At 46.6% G+C, this 22,121-nt stretch overlaps 1 protein-coding gene across 8 annotated transcripts in view; it reads left to right on the plus strand.

The window, feature by feature from the left end:
• The window catches only part of AOX2 (aldehyde oxidase 2), an 81,946-nt gene that overhangs the window by 23,356 nt on the left and 36,469 nt on the right, over positions 1-22,121 (plus strand). For 7 of the 8 annotated variants that reach the window (XM_017973606.5, XM_054257760.2, XM_054257761.2 and 4 more), the window contains 12 exons: positions 1,557-1,708; positions 3,505-3,598; positions 5,116-5,225; positions 7,023-7,207; positions 8,486-8,648; positions 11,501-11,590; positions 12,614-12,783; positions 14,003-14,117; positions 15,056-15,178; positions 19,391-19,487; positions 20,286-20,410; positions 21,139-21,272. In XM_017973606.5, coding sequence (XP_017829095.1) covers positions 1,557-1,708; positions 3,505-3,598; positions 5,116-5,225; positions 7,023-7,207; positions 8,486-8,648; positions 11,501-11,590; positions 12,614-12,783; positions 14,003-14,117; positions 15,056-15,178; positions 19,391-19,487; positions 20,286-20,410; positions 21,139-21,272 — 1,558 coding nt within the window. The remainder of the gene's footprint in view (positions 1-1,556; positions 1,709-3,504; positions 3,599-5,115; positions 5,226-7,022; positions 7,208-8,485; positions 8,649-11,500; positions 11,591-12,613; positions 12,784-14,002; positions 14,118-15,055; positions 15,179-19,390; positions 19,488-20,285; positions 20,411-21,138; positions 21,273-22,121) is intronic. The other variant, XM_054257763.2, reaches the window with a different exon arrangement.

Consider the following 22,121-nt stretch of genomic DNA (forward strand, 5'->3'; position numbering starts at 1 on the left):
AAAGCCCAACGTGATAAAAACAGACTAACTGCAATTAGAACCAGCCGAGCTACTAATGTCAAATCACTCTACATTAGCGTTTCATTCTGCAAACCCCAGGGTGTGACAGATTCATTTTGAAAAGCTGCCTAACTCATCTCCTGGTGGTTTGAGTGACTCCTTCATTTTTGAAGACTGATTTGAACTCTTTATTCCTGACTGAAGAAAAATCCAGAAGCTCATGCTAACATCCTGCCAATCCTCACAAGTATAGCTCCAAAGGTGGTTGAAATTTTGAATTATTTCTTTGCCTGTTAGCAAATAACACTACTTCAATCCTGCTAGATGCTCTCCCATTACTTCGTTTGACCCTTCCCAGGAGCCCCCAACTTCCTCACACCCAGTAACGCTCAACATAAATGGCTGGGGCAGCTTTTTCATGGGCCAGTTGACCAGTGCCCCTCACAAAATTGATGGTTGAAGATTTTGAGTATCTGGTGCAAAACCTGAAATCCAGACATTTCTGATTTTAGATAATGACCTGGGGGACTGAATGACCTTTGCCTTATTTTAATACCATTCAATTTATCCCCCTTAATCACAAAACAACTTTGCATAGCTTCACCATGATCAGTCAGGAGAGGGTCCTGGAAAATTCTAGTAAGGTCTGCCACCTGCAAGTTTTTACTGTCATTCCTTCACTCTAGACTCTATTTCCTTGTGCCTATCTAAAGAAGAGTGTGGACCAGCCCAGGGGATCTCACCCTGGCTGTGTAGAAACATCTGGAAGCCTTTTTAAAGGCTGCAGAGATTCAGGCTGGGCATGGTGGCACATGTCTATAATCTCAGCACTTTGGGAGGCCAAGGTGGGCAGAGCACTTGAGGTCAGGAGATCAACACCAGCCTGACCAACATGGTGAAACACTGTCTCTATTAAAAATGCAAAATTAGGCCAGGTGCGGTGGCTCACACTTGTAATCCCAGCACTTTAGGAGGTTGAGGCTGAGGTCAGGAATTCAAGACCAGCCCGACCAATATGGCAAAATCCCCTCTCTACTAAAAATACAAAATTAGTGGGGCGTGGTGGCACATGCCTACAATCCCAGCTACTCAGGAGGCTGAGGCAGGAGAATCACTTGAACCCAGGAAGCAGAGGTTGTGGTGAGCCGAGATCAAGCCATTGCACTCCAGCCTGGGCAACAAGAGCAAAACTCCATCTCAAAAAAAATACAAAATTAGCCAGGCATGGTTGCAGGTGCCTGTAATTCCAGCTACTTGGGAAGCAGAGGCATGAGAATCACTTGAACTCTGGAGGTAGAGGTTGCAGTGAGCCGAGATTGCACCACTGCACTCCACCCTGGGCAACAGAGTGAGACTGTTTTAAAAAGAAAAAAGCAGCAGAGATTCTAATTTAATTGATCTGGGAGTGGGGCATCTGTGTTGTTTTTTGGTTCCCAGCGATTCTCTCTGAGCCAATGTGAATACTCACTGCACTGGCCAAACACTGAGGCCCTGCTGCCATGATTACAATTCAGCTGCTCCTCTTATGTCACCAGTAAAAACAAGTTGCTTTCCAGGACTGACAATAGGTGCTGGCTGCAGCCTGGCCCAGATGCAGGTCATCTTGGCTGAGAGGATATCTGAGCTCCCAGAGGAGAAAACACGGACATACCGAGCCCTCCTGAAGCACCTGAGGAGTCTGGCAGGCCAGCAGATCCGGAATATGGCAGTAAGTTCCCTGGTGTCAATCACTGGGCACACCGCAGCTGTTTCTGAACCTCACTGAAATGTTGGAATATGCATTGGCAGAATCAGTATGCAAAAAGGTCTCAGCAGATTGAAGCAACAGGCACAGTAAATGTTTAAAATTAATAAACAGCATTTAATAAAAGTATTTAAGAAAGAACCATAGGCTGGGTGCAGTGACTAACGCCTATAATCTCAGCACTTTGGGAGGCCAAGGCAGGTGGATCACTTGAGATCAGGAGTTCAAGACCAGCCTGGCCAATATGGTGAAACTGGGCATGGTGGCACATGACTGTAATTCCGGCTACTCGGGAGGCTGAGGTGGGAGGATTGCCTGAACCCAGGAGGTAGAGGTTGCAGTGAGCAGAGATCATGGCACTACACTCCAGCCTGGGCAACAGAGCAAGACTTCTTCTCAAAAAAAAAAAAAAAAAAAAAAAAAAATAGAAGAACTCCAAGTTAAGCTCAGTAGAGTGGCTAAGTAACATCACAGGTGAGAAAAGAATGTCATGGTTTTGCTAATTTCATGACAAGCTTGTCCAAGACTCTAATTTAGTCTTAGGCTGCATTAACAAAAGTAGAGTATCTAAAACAAGGAGGGCAGCCTTTTCTAGTCTGGACTGTTCAAACCACATCTGGAGAAAGATGCTCAGATCTGGGAGGCATACTTGAAGGTCTGGCTGATTTTGACCTCAAAAGAAAGGAAAAGAGACACAGTTAGGTTTTTGAAACACATATGCTCCTTCCCCTACATACCCTAAATTGTATAGCAGAAATCCTTTGGGATATGGAAAATCAGGGAGGGAATGTTTCCTTTGAAACAGCTCAAGTGATTCCAAAATGTTCTTTCTCCAGTCAGGAACTCTGACAAGGTACACTGGAGCCTAGTGAGGAAAAGGTGGTAGGAGAATGAGGGGTTGGAAACCACCCGAAAAGAGGACTAGGGGTGGGAGAACAGGCAAAGGGAACATGAGAGCTGCCTTGGACTCTGTCTAGACTCCTGAGGTCCAATGTGTTATTACATATGATCGCAGAGAGTAGAAGAATAACTGACAGATGAGGGTCCAGGGAGGCAGATGTCAGCTCAGGGGAAACAAAATAACTGTAAAATGGAGCTGCTCATAGAGGAATGGGGGTTCCCTGTTCCCACCTGTGTTCCAGGCCAGACCACAGCAACTGGGAGGTCATGGTAGATTCCCTCCTTTTGCTGGGAGGAAAATCTCCAATCGAATGGCCAGTCATTTCCCTCCCAAGTTCTGAAATGCTACAGGCCCCCTCAGATCTGAGTGAGGTCTCCCAAAAAAGAGTGAAATGGCAATTCAATTATCTGTCCAACAGTGTAGATGCCTCAGAACACTGACACAGCCCACCTGAAGTCTGGCCATTTCAGAAGCCCACAGAGATAAGGTTGAGACCCTGTGCACCAAGGCAAGATGGCACCTTTGTAGTCGACACCATGGCCATCTTCACTGTGGCCAGGGCTGAGTGGGGTGGCTCAGAATAGGCTGCTGAGCCTCCATGCTTAGATCTGAGTCCCTGTCCCTTCCTAGCTGGGGACATTGATCAGGTTTCCTAATTTCTCTGTGCTTCAGTATCTTCATCTGTAAAATAGGGATAACAACATCCACCTCACTGGGTTGTGGTGTCAGGGGTTAGACAGCGTGTGGAACACACTGGTGTTAGGTAAGTGCTAGGCACCCTCGAGACCTCTTCCCATCCAAAGGAGCCTGTAGAGAAGCTGAGAGATAGAATGACTGAGCTGTAACTCTCTCTCCTTAGTCCTTAGGGGGGCATGTGATGAGCCGGCATTGCTATTCGGACCTGAATCCAATTCTTGCTGTGGGCAATTCTACCCTCAATCTGATTTCAGCAGGTAAGTTGCCTCCAGACACTCTGAGCAGCACCTAGAGATCTCTTGCCTTTTTCATTTATTCTTTTAAGGAATTGCTTTAAGTCAGGGCCCAAGTCTCTAGCTCTTACTTCACCATGGAGAGCCCAGCTCATGAGGGAAGGTGTACTGATGCAAAAGGCCACTGGTGTTCCCTTCAGACACCACACACATGCACACACACAACCTGGGACCACACAGTGAGCTCACATGTTCATCCACGTGTCTTGCTTGACCAGTAAACACCAGAGGTGATGTGCAGAGGCTAAGCTGAGGGTGAGGTTGTAGTGCATACCCTCCCTGTGGGCCAAGGGACTGCTCCCTGCTCCCTCCTCTTCATCTTGGGCTCCCTCCTCCTCATCTTGGGCTCCCTCCACCTTCACACAGTCCGAGGCCTCTCCACAGTGCTCTCAAAGTTGCCTCCTCGCCCCCCAGTTGTGTAAGAAGACACAAGCTGGTGAGGACACACAGTGGACATCCACACAGGTCGTTGTGGGTCCCTTGGGGAAGGGGTAGGCAGTGATTGATTTTAATTGCTAGGTGAGAGGAACAGGAACAGTCCCTTCGGGTGGCTGCCCACTAAATCTCCCTTTCATCTCCCCAAGTGCCCAGCACACCCACACTGCCCCCACCTGCCACCCGGATATTAACTCCTCCTTGACTGGATGCAGCTACGTGCCAGGCTATGCTGGGGTGTGGGTCATTACTGTTGGCTGAAGGTCTCTGCTTTCCCAGCTCAGCTAGAGCCGTCTCCACAGCCCTGGCTCCAGCAAAGGCAGTAGATCAGCTCGCTGGCCCAAGGAGGAAGGGGCCGGAGGGAGGGGCCAGGCAGAGATCCGCCATGGGAGCCTCCTTTGGGGCACTCCTGCCTCCTCAGGAGCATACCTACATTCCAACCAGCACAGCACTCACTGTGCCAGAGATCAAACCCATGTCACAGTCCCCAGCCCTTAGTTTGATCTCCTCACTGCACTCCTGTGGGCCAGAGGGCACAGCTGTGGTCACTAAGCAGGGACAACTGGGCTTTGGAAGGAGGTTTTGGAATTTTTCACTTCGTTTTAAAGGTGTAAGTGTCTGTCTCAGGAGAGCTGAAAACAGCAGGAAGAACAAAAGACCAAGTCAGTGGTTTGAACTGAATTGAATAGTTAAAAGTACAAACAAACCATGTGTTGGCTTAAAGTTGCTGACTTAACAAGTGTTCTTAAGTGATCATACGCGCTGAACAGGTTCTATTTAGTTAACCACGAGCCCAGCAAGTGTTCGAAGCAGAGGAGACCCCAGTTCACATGGCTCATGTGCTGATGAGAGAATGGTAATGTCATGAAGGTGCCACTGCCTGGGACCCCACAAGGGGACCCTGTGACTTTACCAGGGACTCAGACCTCTGCCTTGCTCTGTGCAGAGGAAGCTGGCCTTTCCTTCTCCACTGCTGACATTTAAAAGAACAGAATAATCTTGCTCTCCTTGTTGTGACTGTGCAGAAATATCATTCTCTTCCACAGAAGGCACACGGCAGATTCCTCTAAATGAACATTTTCTTGCTGGGTTGGCAAGTGCAGACATTGAGCCAGAAGAAATTTTGGAATCTGTGCATATCCCGCACTCTCAAAAGGTCAGAATTCCGCTGGTTGCTTTTGAGGGTGGTTTTTCCTTTTCATAACCGAGTCCAGTCATCTTTAGAAATCTAAAAACAGATGGAAAGAAAATAACTCTGCCCTGCAAACCTGTTTCCTGTCCAACTGCGGATTGGGCCAGCACCAAGGCCCACCGACAGCCAAGAGCAGGCAGCTCTGGGTGTGGATGTGGGGCTGTTGTTTTAGCTGCAGGGTGGAGCCTGCTGAGGGCCCGTGGTCACACTGCCACGCCCCTCATGCCCACAAGTTCAAGCTCTCTGGCTGTGGCATGGAGCGTCTCTAACTGACCCACAGCGAGATGGGGGCTAGGGCTTAGCTGCCCCACACCACTCAGGCCAATAGCTCACGGGAGCATGGGGGCCTCTAGATGTTTGCTAACTCAGAATCCCTGCAGCTGATATGGCTACCCAGCCAGTTATAGAGTTGACCCTCTATCCTCACTGCCTGCTCCCTGTGCCGCTGCCAGAGCGGTACTTGAATCCAAGAGGATAGTCTTCCCAGAGAGACGCAATGCAACACACACACACACACACACACACACACACACACACACATTCAGCTCAGACACACACACCCCAGCTCAGCCCCTGAAGTCCCAGAGAGGAGCAGCCAAGACTCTGAGGCACCAGAATGATGAGGATGGCCCGCTCCCCATCTGGGGCCTTCTGCTACAGTAGTACTGTTCTTCTACCAGGGTGTTGGTCGTTACCGTTGGCTGAAGGTCTCTGCTTTCCCAACTCAGCCAGAGCCACCTCCACCTGGAGCACGGCGCCAGCTCCAGCAAGGGCAATAGATCAGCTTGCTGGCTCAGCAGCAGGGAGTGGACCAGGCAGAGATCAACAGTGGGGGCTCCTTTGGAGTACCCTGCCTTCCACGACCATACCTAGATTCCAACCAGCACAGCACTGACTGTGCCAGGTGTCTTGTTAGATTGTATCTATGTGATTAATTAGTGGCACCCAAAGCGGGGGCAGCCAGCTTACGAAGGGAGTCATAAGTTATGCTTTCAGCCATGTGTGATCTTCGTGAGTTTTTCCTTTGGAATGGAAACTTTGAAATGTGTTCCCATTTAAATCCATGAAAAGGCAGCAGACGGAAAAACAAGCCCACTCAAACATGTGTACCCTTGGTGGCAGCACAAATGGAAATACACAAAGGGGCACAGGCTGTCTTCATGGGCCCCACCTTGGCTCACCAAAGGTCATGGCGCCAAGGGGTCAGCTGGGGCAGCCATCACCTCTTGACTCTTCCTGAGACAAGATTCCCTATCCACTGTTGGAAAGCTTTGCTTGGCTCCCTTTTGTGCTTTGCCAAGTGGAAAAGCGATTGTTTCTGCAAGCCAAGCAATGTGGTGGGTCTCCTTTGTACTTTTAGCAAATCATCTTTCAAAGCCCCTGTGTTAGGAGGGCTCCTCCACCGTCATGGGAGAAAGGTTCTGAAGACTGGAGGGAATGGGCCCTGGAAGTGCGAGCACGTGGATGGGTATCCAGGGGCAAGTTTCCACAGCATCCTGTGCAGAGGCATCCTGGCCTCTGAGGGAGAGTGTGCGGTGGTCCCTGTTCCTTGAGGGCATCCAGAGCCTTGAGAGTGGACCTTAGGGAGATGCTGTTCTCACTTTGAACGAGAAAGCAGCCAAGGTGTCCTCTAATTGTGCCAACTGTCTTTGGTGTCTTGTTAGATTGAGTCTACATGATTAATTAGTGGCACCAAGAAGCATAAACCACCTTCTTAGTTTTGACATATCAGATAACCCCAAATGGTTTTTGTCTCCACAGTGGGAATTTGTGTCTGCCTTCCGACAGGCTCAGTGCCAGCAGAATGCCTTGCCCCACGTGAATGCCGGCATGCGAGTCCTTTTCAAAGGAGGCACAGACAGCATTGAGGACCTGCACATCGCCTATGGAGGAGTGGGGGCTGCCACCATCAGTGCACACAGATCCTGCCAGCAGCTCCTCGGGAGGTAAGCCAAGAGCCTGCACCCCAAGGGGGAAGCTTGCTGTTAAATGAAACGAGTGGAGATCTGGCTCTGGCAAGCATCAGTAAAGCCCTGGGAAGATGGAAACTCTTACATGAAAATCACTGCTTGTTCTTTCTGTCATTTTGCTGAATGAATTCAACCTTATTTGACTTTGATTAATTGGATGCCACTCTTTGGATGAGGTATACAACAAAAATGGCCTGGCCTGAGTTCAGCCAGCAGGCGACTTTTTCCCATCTGCCCTCGTTCTCTTACACAGATCAACAGCGTAGCTGGCCTGGTGCCATGGCTCATGCCTATAATTCCAGCAATGTGGGAGGCCAAGGTAGGAGGACTGCTTGAGCTTAGGAGTTCAAAACCAGCCTGGACAACAAAATGAGACCCCCGTCTCTACAAAAAAAATTAAAAATTATTTAGCTGGGCATGGTAGTATGCACCTGTAGTCCCAGCTGCTCAGGAGGCTGAGACAAGAGGATCACTGGAACCCTGGAGGTGGAGGCTACAGTGAGTAGTGATCATGCCATTGCACTCCAACCTAGGTGACAGAGCATGACTGTGTAAAAAAAAAAAAAGAAAAAGTCTAGCAAACCCACACTGGGCAGTGTCCAAGTGGCACCTAACGCTCCCAGGACTAGGTGCACTCTATTTCTTCCTCAGCAAAGTCAGTCTCCAAGTCTGAGTCCTGTTCGGTTCACAATGGAATCGGCCCTAGGGGTCTGTTTTGTTGTTGTTGAGATGAAATATCACTCTGGAGCCCAGACTGGAGTGCAGTGGCACTATCTCAGCTTCACTGCAACTACCACCTCCTGGGGGTTCAAGTGATTCTTGTGCTCAGCCTCCTGAGTAGCTGAAATTACAGGCACACGCCACCATGCCCAGCTATTTTTTGTGTTTTTAGTACAGACGTGTTCCACCATGTTGCCCAAGCTGGTCTCAAACTCCTGGGCTCAAGCAATCCAGCTGCCTCGGCCTCCCAAAGTGCTGCGATTACACTGTGCCCGGCTGGTCTGTTACATAATACCTGGTTCTAGCATGTCTGGCTCTGGAATATGTTCATGGTCAAGTTGCAATGGAACAGATCCCATTCTCACCCTGCATGACCCTTGGGCCACTTCATACAGCCTCCCCAGGCCTTGGTTCCCCTAAGCAGCTTGATTATGTTATTTCTGAGTTTCCAGAAAAAACTCTGGGATCTCTAAGAGGTCATCATCCAGAATCTAGCACGTTTAACTGATTTCCTCCTGCCTCTGACCCTCCCAGGCGCTGGAATGAGCTGATGCTGGATGAAGCTTGCAGGCTGCTGCTGGATGAAGTCTCGCTCCCAGGCTCAGCCCCGGGTGGCCAGGTGGAATTCAAGAGGACCCTAGTCGTCAGCTTCCTCTTCAAATTCTACCTAGAAGTTCTACAGGAACTGAAGAAGCTGGTGAAGTTATTCTCTGCCTCCGGGTGCTCTTGTGTATTCACTGGCTGGGGCTGCTGAAACAAAGTACCACAGCCTAGGTGGCCTGAACAGTGGAAACATGTTCCCTCACAGCTCTGGCTGGAAGTCCTAATCCAAGGCATCAGCAGGCCTGGTTCCCTCTGAGGGCTGTGCAGGAGACTCTGCCCCCTGCCTCTCCCCTAGCTCCTGCTGGTTTGCTGGCAATTTTGGGCACTCCTTGGCTTCTAGAAGCATCATCCTGATCTCTGCCTTTATGTGAAGTTCTCCTGTGGCACATCTGTGTCCAAATTAGGGCCCATCCTAACTACCTCATTTTAACTTGATTACCTCCATGGTAAAGGCCCTTCCTTATTTGGATAAGGCCACATTCTGAAGAAATGGGGCTGGAGTACTGGAACTTCAACATAGACATTTAGAACAGACACAGTTTGGCCCATAGCGTCTGGCTCTTATGTGCTCCTTGCACCCATAAGCTCACAGCTTTCCCATCACTTTGGCAAACTGTCTCGTGCACAACCTGCTCCACTACCTGTCACCTGCTCTATTCAGGCCTTGTCAGTTCCCAGCCAGCCCTCCTCCTGAGATCCAGCCTGGAAGGGCTACATGAGGCTCATGATGCCAGACTCTGCAGTCTGCAAATGTTGACTGTGTGCCATGACATTGAAACACTGCGGGGTCCCTGCTGCCAGTGTGCAATTTTTTTCTTTTAAAATCAATGTTATTGAAGTGTAATTTACACATTACAAAATGCACCTATTTTAATTCAGTGCATGTTGACAAATGTGTATGTCCGTTGTTGGAAATAGATGCTCTGTGTCACAAAGAAAAATGAGCACTGAGACTAAGATTTTTCAGCAACGCTATTTTTACTTTCTGGATTGCAGGAAGGGCACTCTTGCTAGCCATTTTGCCACAAGAGTACAAAGAACAAAAGAAAACAGACACATTTATCCCTTACACATTTGCGGTTGTCCTTACTGCTGTGTCTGCTCTCCATTGGCTGGAGCCAGACCTCACAATCTAAACTAAAACCCGATTGGTTAACAACTTAAAACTTTTCTAAACAGGTAAAAGCAGTGGAGAGCTGGGGCACGCCTGTGAGCACGTCCAGTACAGATATCTCGGTTAAAGTACAAGGACATAGAATGTACTGCATGTCATGCTTACTACATGCCTGTAAGCATGGCATGTCTAACAGCTACATAGGATAGGGCTTTCCAAAGAGTTATTAGCACACTTATGATGATTTATTCTTTAATAAAAAGGGAAACTTTAAAAAGGCATTTTTCCTTTTTTTCTTTCTTTTTTTTTTAGATGGAGTTTCGCTGTTCTTACCCAGACTGGAGTGCAATGACACAATCTTGGCTCACCGCAACCTCCGCCTTCTGGGTTCAAGCAATTCTCCTGCCTCAGCCTCCCGAGTAGCTGGGACTACAGGCGTGCACCACCATACCCAGCTAATTTTTTGTATTTTTAGTAGAGAGGGGGTTTTACCTTTTTGACCAGGATGGTCTGGATCTCTTGACCTCGTGATCCACCTGCCTTGGCCTCCCAAAGTGCTGGGATTATTGGCGTGAGCCACTGCGCCCAGCCGAAGGAATTTTTCTAATTCCCACATCTGTGTAGCTACCATGTCAAATTTTCCATTATCCCAAAAAATATCCTATGCCCCTTTGTGTCACCATCTTATCCCTGGCCCAGGCAACCACTAATCACTTTGGTGGCACTAGAGATTCATTTTGCCTACTCTTTAGGTTTATGATCAATATAAAACATAAAATAAAATTTTATTTTTCAAAACAACCAAACTGCCCAGGCATGGTGGCTCACACCTGTAATCCCAGCACTTTGGGAGGCTAAGGCAGGCTTGGGCCCAGTAGTTAGAGAACATAGGAGAACCCCATCTTTACACGTCTTTACAAGAAATAGAAAAATTAGCTGGGTGTAGTGGCACATGTCTGTAGACTCAGCTACTTGGAGGCTGAGGTGGAAGGATCTCTTGAGCCTGGGAGGTTGAGGCTGCAGTGAGCCATGTTTATACCACTACACTCTAGCCTAAGCGACAGAGCAAGAGCCTGTATCAAAAGAAAAAAAAAAAAGACCAAAAACTGATGCATATGCTAATATTTAAATAACTTTCTAGATTTATCTGATTGTAAACTTTTAGAATAAGCTAAGCAAAGCAAAATATATTATTTCTCTCTCTCTCTCTTTCTCTCTCTCTGTCTCTCTCCAAGCCCTCCCCGACCATGATTACAACTCTCACCCTACCTTGTACTCCTTATTCCACAACCACACCTCACACCAACAGCCCACTGTTCTAAGGAATCTGATTTTCATGGACTCAGATGAAGACCCTCACCAACCATACCCACCAGGATAATCCTTGCTGCCATTTAATTTCTGAATCAAGACACTTGACAAGTTTCAGTGACACCCATAGCAGCCTCCTCACCTCTACTGCTCTCCCAGGAGAGTTGAGTTCCTGAGAAAAGCAATCTGGCTTTGAGTCCTTTTGTGTGCAATGGATGCCTGCTTATTCTGGGATGGCTTATCTAGCCCATTTTCCTTGCTTCTCCTCCTGCCTCTGCCCCCGCTCACTGGCAGGCCTCTCCCTCCTCAGAGTGGCTTGAGGATCAGATTCCAAGCAGTCAGTCTAGGTCCTCATTATGTGGAAGGAGGAGGGGAACAAGAAACATTCATAAAACGTGAAGCCAGGGCAGGTGGTATGCAGACTATGCCAGATACATTAGCCAAGTCACTTTCACACAAACCAAAGCCCAGTTTAACTGTACTTAACCATCTTGTCTTTATTATTTTGAATCATCTTTCAGGATGGCTGTTATTCTGAAATTTCAGAACGATTCCTAAGTGCTCTAGAAGATTTCCCAGTCACAATACCCCAGGGAGTCCAAACGTACCAGGTCAGTGAGTTTGACTAAACTAAAACCTGCAAACTAGAGCTGTGCTGAGCCAGCAAGCTTTTCAGAGCTGTGGTTTTCAGGACATTCTAGTCTTTGCCAGCTAAGTCCGTGTCAGGGAGACACTGGAATGTGAGGTCAGGCCCAAGCTGCTGCTAGATGAACTCAAGGCTGAACTGACTGACTCATCTACAGTCTAATCATTATAGTCTCTTCAAAGTGATATTCTTTGGGCATTTGTTTGATATTTACTCAGAAAAGCAGCTGAGCCAGAGAGTTCAGCCCCCATCCCTGATAGCAAATGTTTACTCTCCAGTCAGCAAACAAGAGCCCTGCAAGTGACTGAACTCACCCTTCTGGGAGGACAGTTTAGAAATTATGGATTCTTGCTACATCCCAACCCCTCTCCCACACCACCTACACACACACACACACACACACAGCTACCCTGAAAGGAGCTCCAGATCAAACACTTTCTCCATCTCCTTATAGCCTAGTGATGTTTCCGTGCCACTCCCAAGGGCAGTCAGGACACCTTATTCTGGATCTGGGGGGACTCTGTTGCCATCCCCAAAACCCTGTGCCAGGGGCCCCAGTCAAGTCCATACTTGGCCTTCTGGCTTGGATTTTGGCATCCCACCTTGGGAACTGTATCACTTTAGGCCCCATCCTCATGAGAACAGTAGCTGTGGAGAGGTTGATCATTGGAAAGGTGAGGAGGCAGGACAGCAAGACCCCTGAATGCCTGAAGAGGGGTACAGAGTACCACTAGCGAAAAGAAGATGCCAGAAGGAGAAGCTGGGGTGCCCCTTCACCTACTTCACCATTTATTGCCACATAACTGAAATGACAATTCACTGTTCTACTGGCATCATTAATGTGTCACTCATCATCTGACCCACCCCAGTGTTTGTCACCTGAGGGTGACCATCCAATTTCTCAATCCTAGCTCATGAGTGTTGGTGATAGGCAAGGCCACTCCTGAAAATTAAAGTCTTCTTGGGCAACTCTTGTCTTCCTCTGTAGAGTGTGGATCCTCACCAGCCTCTCCAAGACCCAGTTGGACGCCCCATCATGCACCTGTCAGGTCTTAAACATGCCACTGGGGAAGCCATTTTTTGTGATGACATTCCTATGGTGGATAAAGAACTTTTCATGGCTTTGGTGACTAGTAGCAGGGCTCATGCAAAAATCATGTAAGTAAACAAAGAGCTTTCAAGAACCTTTTAAAAGCACACCTGGGGATCCCCTCAGAGGAATGCGCCCATGCTCTTGCCATGTCCTGAACATAAAGAACCTAAAATGGAAAGAATAAAGAAAAGGTTGTTAGCTCCAGAAGGGAGGGAGAGCATCTAGAAATGAGCGTCATGGAGAGAGAATAAAAATCACTGCCCACTAGGATCTCAGTGGCTCAAGCCTGTGATCCTAGAACTTTGGGAGGCCAAGGCGGGTGGATCACCTGAGGTCAGGAGTTCAAGACCAGCCTGGCAAACATGGTGAAACCACGTATCTACTGAAAACAAAAAAATTAGCTGGATGTAGTGGAATGCACCTGCAATCCCAGCTACTCAGGAGACAGGCAGGAGAACTGCTTGAGCTTGGAAGAGGGGGTTGAAGTGAACCAATATCTCACCACTGCACTCTAGCATAGGTGACAAAGTGAGACTCTGTCTCAAAAAAAAAATCACAGTTATGAGCCCTTTGATTCCCTCCTAATCTCACAAAACCTCATCTCCCTACTACAGCCTCAGGTATGACTCAAAGGCAAAACCCTGATAGAGAGCTGGTATTCAGGTGGAGGTAAAATACCTACTTCATGCCCAAGGGTGAGTGGCCTCTGTCCCAGCCTTCAAGGACACTTCCTGGCATCACCACACTATCCCTTCTCCACCTCCCACCCCATGGCAGCTAAAGTGTTGTCTCCTGGCCTCGTGGGGGTTCTCTTAGACCCTACTCCTTGGCAGGTCCCTTCCGATTGGTAAGGGCCTAAGCTGGATTTGTTGTCATATATTCCGATTTTCAACGATGTTCATCCCTCAATCTAATTTGGGGCCTTCAAAGCTTGCTGATTTCTACTTCCCTCTTTTTAAAATTTAGACACAGAGTCTGGCTCTGTCATCCAGGCTGGAGGGCAGAGGCATCATCGTAGCTCACTGCAGCCTTGAACTCCTTGGCTCGAGCCATCCTCCCACCTCAGCCTCCTGAGTAGCTGGGACTTCAGGCATGTGCCACCACACCTGGCTAATTTTTAAAACAATTTTTATTGAGACAGAGTCTTGCCATGTTGCCCAGGCTGGTCTTGAATTCCCGGCATCAAGCAATCTCTGCCTTCTTGGCCACCCAAAGTCCTGGGATTATAGGCTTGCCCCATTCCATCCAGCATGATTTCTACTTCTTAAATATCTCTTTGTTTAGATCAATTGATGTGTCCAAGGCCCTTGAACTACCTGGGGTCGTTGATGTGATAACAGCTGAAGACATTCCAGGCACCAATGGCGCTGAAGATGACAAATTGCTGGCTGTAGATGAGGTATGTCTGGGACATGCTCTCCCAGGTGATTCTGTGTGAACAATCAGCAAGGTACCCCCTCCTGGAGCTGTCCAGGAAGCTCTTCCTGCCTTTGGGAGGTGGAAGTGCTGAGCGAGCCTCCTGGCACCTCTCTATGCTGTCTTTATTCAGCCCTACTAGCGTGGAGTCAGGAAATAACATAGTAAAAGGAAACGTATTACAGAAAAGCAACAAGTCCTAGTTCTGCCACCGTGTGATCTTGAATCTGTATGAATTTTTTGGGACACAAGTCAGTCCACAACAGGAGCCACATTATACAAAAACTTTGTTTATCTTTAGACTCTAAAATATCATGAAGGTGAAGTGTCAGCCAAGCTGGATGGAAGCTGGATGGTGGATTCAGGTTACGGCCAACTGCACATCCACTCTGAGGCTTACAATCACTGAGTTACATGCCAATGGAACTGTCTGTATTATTTAAATTATTTTTTATTAAAAATATTTTTTAGCCACGCATGGTGGCTCACACCTCTATTCCCAGCATTTTGGGAGGCTGAGGCAAATGGATCACTTGAGTCCAGGAATTCGAGACCAGCCTGGCCAACATGATGAAACCCCATCTCTACTAAAAATACAAAAATTAGCCATGCAGGTGACACGCACCTGTAATCCCAGCTACTCAGGAGGCTGAGGCAAGAGAATCGTTTGAACCCAGAAGGCAGAGGTTGCAGTGAACCAAGATGGTACCACTGCATTCCAGTCTGAACAACAGAACAAGATTCTGCCTCAAAATATATATATTTTGTTTAATTTTTAGCCAAGCGGGTGTAATTGAATGTGACTCCCACGTGGTTACTATTGCTAAACAAGACATCTAAGACACCAGCCACTGCGAAGGTTGAACCAAGCCTATTTCCACCCAGAATTTTGTATCTGCCTCATGTGTGTACTCTCCACAGGTAATCTGTGTGGGCCAGATCATCTGTGCTGTGGTTGCAGAGACAGATGTACAGGCAAAACGAGCAACTGAAAAGATAAAGATCACCTATGAAGATCTGGAACCCGTAATCTTCACCATCAAGGTAAACAGGGCTGGCCAGTCTCTCCCTAAGGTTGGAGAAGTAAAAGTACCTTTGTAAAAATCTTAACGAAGGGTCTAATTTTCTTTTCTTGCCATTGGTTTGCTCTGGAAAAATCAACTTTCTCTGGAAGACATTACTTGTATGAGTTGAAATTACCTTTGGCTCCAAGGAACAGAAAAAACAGAAGTTTCTCACATTCAGAAAGTCTAGAAGTGGGCAGTCCAGGGCTTATATGGCGTTCTATGTGTTTGGGATCCAGCCTTCTTTTTTTTTATTTTTATTTAATTTATTTTTTTTGAGACAGAGTCTCACTTTGTCACCAGGCGCCAGGCTGGAGTGAAGTGGCACAACCTCGGCTCACCACAACCTCCACTTCCCGGGGTCAAGCAAGTTTCCTGCGTCAGCCTCCTGAGTAGCTGGGACTACAAGTGTGCGCCACCACGCCCAGCTAATTTTTTTGTATTTTTAGTAGAGACAGGGTTTCACCATGCTGGCCAGGATAGTCTCGATCTCTTGACCTCATGATCCGCCTGCTCTGGCCTCGCAAAGTGCTGGGATTACAGGCGTGAGCCACTGCACCAGGCCCTTTTTTTATTTTTGAGATGGAGTGCAGTGGTGCAATCTCAGCTCACTGCAACCTCTGCCTCCCAGGTTCAAGCAATTCTCCTGCCTCAGCCTCCCAAGTTGTTGAGATTACAGGTACCCACCACCATGCCTGGCTAATTTTTTTAGTTTTAGTAGAGACGGGGTTTCACCATCTTGCCCAGGCTGGTCTTGAACTCCTGACCTCATGATCCACCCGCCTTGACCTCCCAAAGTGCCAGGATCCAGCCTTCTTCTATCTAGTCACTCCATCATGCATTGCTTCCTAGAGGTCACATTTGGACCCCAATGGTTACAGAAGCTCTAGCCATTACATCCACATTCCAGACAGCCAAGAGAGAATAAGGTAATGAAGAAGGGTGTGCCCCCTCCCTTTAAGGATACTTCCCAGTCCTTACAGGGAGGCATGCGCATTGATTCTTGCCTTCCCCCACCTCTTTGTTTGAAACCTGGGCATGTGCCACACTTAATTGCAAGGGGAGCTGGGAAATTTGGATTTTATTTCAGGTGGCCAGATAACCACTACAGGTCAGAGACTATTACTTGAGGAGGAAGGTGAGGATGCATACTGGGAATGGTAATGTTTTCAAGGTGGAGCCCAAATGCAGTGGAACTTTATGGTGGAATTCCACAGAAACTTCGCTCTCGTTTCTGAGTCTAGTTAATGATATTCATATGGTATTTCAGGGAAGATAACGGACTGAGGACAGAAAATTCAGGTGTGGACTGGGGCTTGCAGGTTGATTCAGTGAGGGACAGGTTCAGAGTCATTGACTTGAGAAAAGCTTACTTGTCTGTGTGCTTTGATAGAACATTAAATGTCTTCAAAGGCTTTCATGAACCATTGGGAGATTTTTAAATGTAGCTAAATGGTACAAATTGCTCAATATTTAAAGTGTTAAAAAAACACACATGTTTCTTGATCTTCCTAAACCAAATCAACTGTGTTCCAAATTCCCATTTGCCAGTTTTGCAAGAAATCCAGGCCATTTTCTTGGCTTATAACCCTTCCCTGGGTTGAACTAGGATCCTAACAGTTTTTGAAATTTTTCTTTTTTTTTTTTTTTTTGTTTGCTTGAAAACTGTATTAAAACAAGGATTAAACCTGAGAAAAGAACAATCAGAATGGCAGCCCTTTGCATAAAATCAGTAAGAAAAAGGAAAGAAAGAAGAGAGGAAGGAGGGAAGGGAGGAAGGGAGGGAGGGAGCGAGGGAGGGAGGGAGCGAGGGAGGGAGGGAGGGAAAAGAGAGAAGAAGGCTGGGCACAGTGGCTCACACCTGTAATCCTAGCACTTTGGGAGGCCAAGGCGGGCAGATTGTCTGAGCTCAGGAGTTCAAGACCATCCTGGTCAAAATGGTGAAACCCCGTCTCTACTAAATATACAAAAAATTAGCTGGGCATGGTGGCGCGTGCCTGTAATCCCAGCTACTCAGGAGGCTGAGGCAGGAGAATTGCCTGAACCCAGGAGGCGGAGGTTGCAGTGAGCTGAGATCGCGCCATTGCACTCCAGCCTGGGTAACAAGAGCGAAAACTCTGTCTCAAAAAAATAAGAAAGAAAATTGAAATTTCTCTTCTAACCCCACTTTCCTCAAGGGGGAAACAGCACCCAGAGGACACACCCATGAACTATTCTAGAATTCAGAATGGGTAGGGATTTAGAGTTCCCTCAGAACAGGACTGTCCAGAGTCAGCAAAAACATCCTCCACATGTCATAAAATTGTGTATATGATATCAATAGTGCTTCATCCATCTATTCATTTATTTATATGAATTTATAGATCAGAGGCAGCATAGGGTCATGGTTATAGACACAGGTCCTAGAACCAAACTGCCAGATTTGAATACTGTCTGTACTACTTACTAGCTGCATGGCCTTAGGCAAGTTACTTAACCTGTCTGTGCTATGCGTTCCTCATCTGTAAAATCAGGGTAGTAATAATATGTATCTCATCAGTTTTTTATAAAATTAAATGAGTTAATAGGTGTAAAGCACTTAGAACAGTACCTTGCACATGGTTAGCACTCACCCAATATAGCCTATGTTATAACAACATTATACTATCTTGGCTGGGCACGGTGGTTCATGCCTCTGATCCCAGCACTTTGGGAGGTTGAGGCAGGCAGATCACTTGAGGTCAGGAGTTCAAGATCAGCCTGACAAACATGGTCAAACCCCATGTCTACTAAAAATACAAAAATTAGCTGGGTGTGATGATGCACGCCTGTAATCCCAGCTACTCGGGAGGCTGAGGCACGAGAATCACTTGAATCTGGGAAGCAGAGTTGCTGTGAGCCGAGATCACGCCACTGCACTCCAGCCTGAGTGAAAGAACAAGACTCCATCTCAAAAAAAAAAAAGATTATACTGTCTTATAACACATTTACAGTATGGCAATACACATACCTTCACATGTACCAGGATGGCTTCTGAGATCTTAGTATAACAGAAAATGAAAAAATTCAGCTATATTGTTCATTATCTGCTGCTTTGAAAAAAATCAAGAGTTTATCATTAGATAAGATGTTTCTGAAAACTTAGCCTGGCTTGAACACTGCCTTTATCACTTATTTACAGCATGACTTTGAGAAAGTTCTTTTAACCCTCTAAGCCCAGTTTCCTCAGCTAGGAAACAGAGATCATAACAGAGTGAACGTGAGGATACATATACATACCCTGTTACTGCACAGCGCTTAGCACAAAGCAAGCTCTCTGTCAACGTTAGCTGCTCCCAGGAGAATCATCAGCAAGAAAGGCTATAGCATCAGAGTCAAGAAGGCAGGACACAGGTGTCGTTCGGAAGTATGGAAAAATACCTTGGTTCTAAAGGTTAAACAAGGATCTGCTGTCAGTAGGTCAGTCTACAGAACCAGTCTTTATGTAAGTCAGTTCATGCTATTGTCAGGAAAAAGAAAAAAAAACAAACATAGAACAAAGAGCTAGAAAAGCCCTTATGAGATGATGCCAAATACTCAAAGAAAGGAACAAACTTTCTATTAGGTTGGTGCAAAAGTAATTGCAAAGTGTTATAGTAAAAACTGCAATTACTTTTGCAGCAACCTTATACAATACGTACTGGGCTTTCCTGCCCCAGAGATGTGTAACAACTTGTGTCTTCCCCCTCAAGACAGCCTCAGTATTTTTCAGATTCCTGAGTGAGAGGTTCGTGTACCTGAGCTACCTAAGTAGTCTAACACAGTATTTTCTTCAAGTTAAAAAAAAAAAAAAGGTAGGTTCCCAAACCTCACCCATCATGCATTTGACTTATCTCATGTTCCCTGGAAAGTCAAATTTAAATAAGATATTAGTATTTATCATCGGGGGTCATCATAGTATCCCCAGCCCTCATTTCTGAACATAGCTTCCTTCTGAAGGTTTCGCTAATCCTTCTTGCTGTTTTTTTATGCAAATCTGGAAGACCTGTCCTCAGACTCCTCATCTCTGCAGCAAGCCTACTGCTCTAATATTCCCTTGCTTGTTTGATACCTTTCCTCTGTCCCAGCAGACAGTGATTTTCCAGAGTGTATTGGCTTTTAGGAAAAAACTACCAGTGGAAGGAAAAGTCAGAATGACTGGCTTTTGTGCTTTTTTTTTTTTCCTGCCATTTAGGACGCCATAAAACATAATTCATTCCTGTGCCCTGAAAAAAAACTTGAACAAGGAAACGTTGAGGAGGCATTTGAAAAAGTTGACCAAATTGTTGAAGGTAAGCTACAGAGGATAGTTAATAGACTGCCTGGTTCTATTCTGAAGCAGCTATCAAAAGCAAATGATTCCCCTCAGAAAGTCCAACCTCTAAAGTCTTGGTGCTTTGCCAAACTTCTCTTACGTCTCTTCCTTTCAAACTGTGTGTGTGCGGGTGGTTTCAAACTGTGTGTGCGCCCGCGTGCGCGTGTGCACACACACATTGTTTTGGAGTGATGGGGGAGGGAGCAATAGATTAAACGGAGGAAAAATCCCTAAGATTTTGGTTTGGGCAAAGTTAGGAACAAAGGGATAAAACTTGGCACTTTTAATTTGTTGTTCAGAACTAGTCTCTGAAACAGACTGCCCCAGGACAGATGCCTGGTTCCTTCATCAGGACAAATCCAGGCCAGCCAGGCCGGGCACAGTGGCTGTAATCCCAGCACTTTGGGAGTCCAAGGCAAGTGGATCATCCGAGGTCAGGATTTTGAGACCAGCCAAGTTGGCCAACATGGTGAAACCCCGTCTCTACTAAAAATACAAAAATTAGATGGACGTGGTGGCAGACACTGTACTCCCTGTTACTCAGGAGGCTGAGGCAGGAGAGTCGCTTGAACCCGGGAGGCAGAGGTTGCAGTGAGCTGAGATTGGGCCACTGCACTCCAGCCTGGGTGACACAGCAACACTCCATCTCAGAAAAAAAAAAAAAAAAAAAATCCAGGTCAGCCAGTCCACATCTTACTTGCTTTTGCATTCTCCAAGACAGTGGCTTCCCACCAGCACGCACCGTCAGGAGTTTTTCTGTGCTTATACTTAACAGGAGAGGTCCATGTTGGAGGACAGGAACATTTTTACATGGAAACACAAAGAGCGCTTGTTATTCCCAAGACAGAGGACAGAGAACTGGACATTTATGTGTCTACACAGGACCCAGCCCACGTGCAGGTGAGGTCCAGGATAATACCCACATCCCCACCTTCCTAATTCCATGATGGCGGTCAATCCTACAGCCTCAAGAGTTGCTGGCCATTTTACTTGCAGGAACCTGAAACCCAAGTATTAGACATCAGACATCAATGCAGCTGAGACCTCAGAATTTTGTTTTTAATTTTTGTCTTTTCAAGTAAATTAAAAAATAGTCACAGTAACTTTAGGTTTCAAGAGTATGTTCATTTGCATCATGCTTAGATGAACTCTGTGATGGGATGACACCACTAAATTATTTCTGTACTTGATTTTTCTCTAAAATAATCATTACAGATAACCTTTGGAGTCAACACATCACTTTCTAGTACATTTTAATTCCCCCAGTCACAAAGTACTCTAGGTTTTAGCTGCAAACACATCATCTCTTTGGTAGATTTTTGGGAGTTTGCCAGCTTTCACCTCCTTGGGATGTTAAATGCCTAGTCAAATGGCATTTGACTGGGAACCCAGCTTCTCACAGGAATCCAGGGCTCTGACAGTTTCCCTTCTGGAAAAATATGATTTTTCTGCTAGAAGTGCTGCTCTGTGAAGATCAACAGTGTTTACAAACTAAACAGAGCCCCACCAGACAGATTCAGACTGTCTCCATTTTTTTTAACCAATGGTACCTGAATGAATTCTGCTGTGATGTTGTTTCAAAAAACAAAAATCTTATTTGCCATTTCACTCTCATCTCACTTTTACAGAAAACAGTGTCCTCTACTTTAAACATCCCCATCAGCAGGATCACCTGTCATGTAAAACGAGTGGGTGGAGGTTTTGGAGGGAAGGCAGGAAAGCCAGCTGTATTTGGGGCGATTGCAGCTGTGGGTGCTATCAAGTAAGTGTGGTCGGGGATGCTTTCGGATACAGAATGGCATCAAATGCACAGAGCTGGGGGCAAATCAGTGGCTGACAGTCATCTGGGCTGCTGTCATAACCATGTGTATGTCCTTGGGCAGTTCAACCTCCTGTCTGTTTCTTTACAAACTGTAAATAATACCTACCCTCCCACCCTTTTAGAGTTATTGCAAAAGTCAAATGTACACAGGACTCTGAATAGCTAATAGGCTATTGAAAGGAGCAGTGGTACTATTAGCTGAATACCTCCTGAGCTTCAGAGAAAGTGAACCGTAGAGGGGTGGGGCAGTCACCCTGCCCAAGTGGAGTGCTGGGGGGAGGCTGCTCCCTGACTCTTCTTTTCTGCTCTCAGACCAAGAACAGGGTGGGGTAAGAAAAGAAAGGCTCTTCATCCTCTGCCTCCCTGCACCTGGGAAGGGCTGCATCCTCAGAGTCTGCTCAATGGACAGATGACTCATCCTCAAAGACAGCTTCCAGGCTGACCTCAGCGGAAGGCTCACTCCTTTGCTGTTTATGCCTCAGATTTGTGTTTAGTTGGTGCTGCTTTTTCTGTTAATGGTTCATTTTCTGTGGCTAAGTATTCTGTCAGAGCCCCAAAGGGCATGCAAAGTTCACAGGTCCTGCTTCATTTGACAGCTCCTGTAGTTCAGAGCTAGTTCCTGAAACAAATATGTCTCAATCCTCAATGAGAAGTGGGAAAAAGCAGGATCTGAATCCTATCTCCAGTTCTTTCCATAATTAACTCCTCTCCACTCATACCCACTGGGAACTCAGCACAGGATAATCAGTTCATTGAATTCCCCCCAGGTGTTGTGCCTTTAAGACTTTT

This window comes from Callithrix jacchus, chromosome 6 (genome assembly GCF_049354715.1).
Source record: "Callithrix jacchus isolate 240 chromosome 6, calJac240_pri, whole genome shotgun sequence".
In the NCBI taxonomy this organism is placed as follows: Eukaryota; Metazoa; Chordata; class Mammalia; order Primates; family Cebidae; genus Callithrix; species Callithrix jacchus.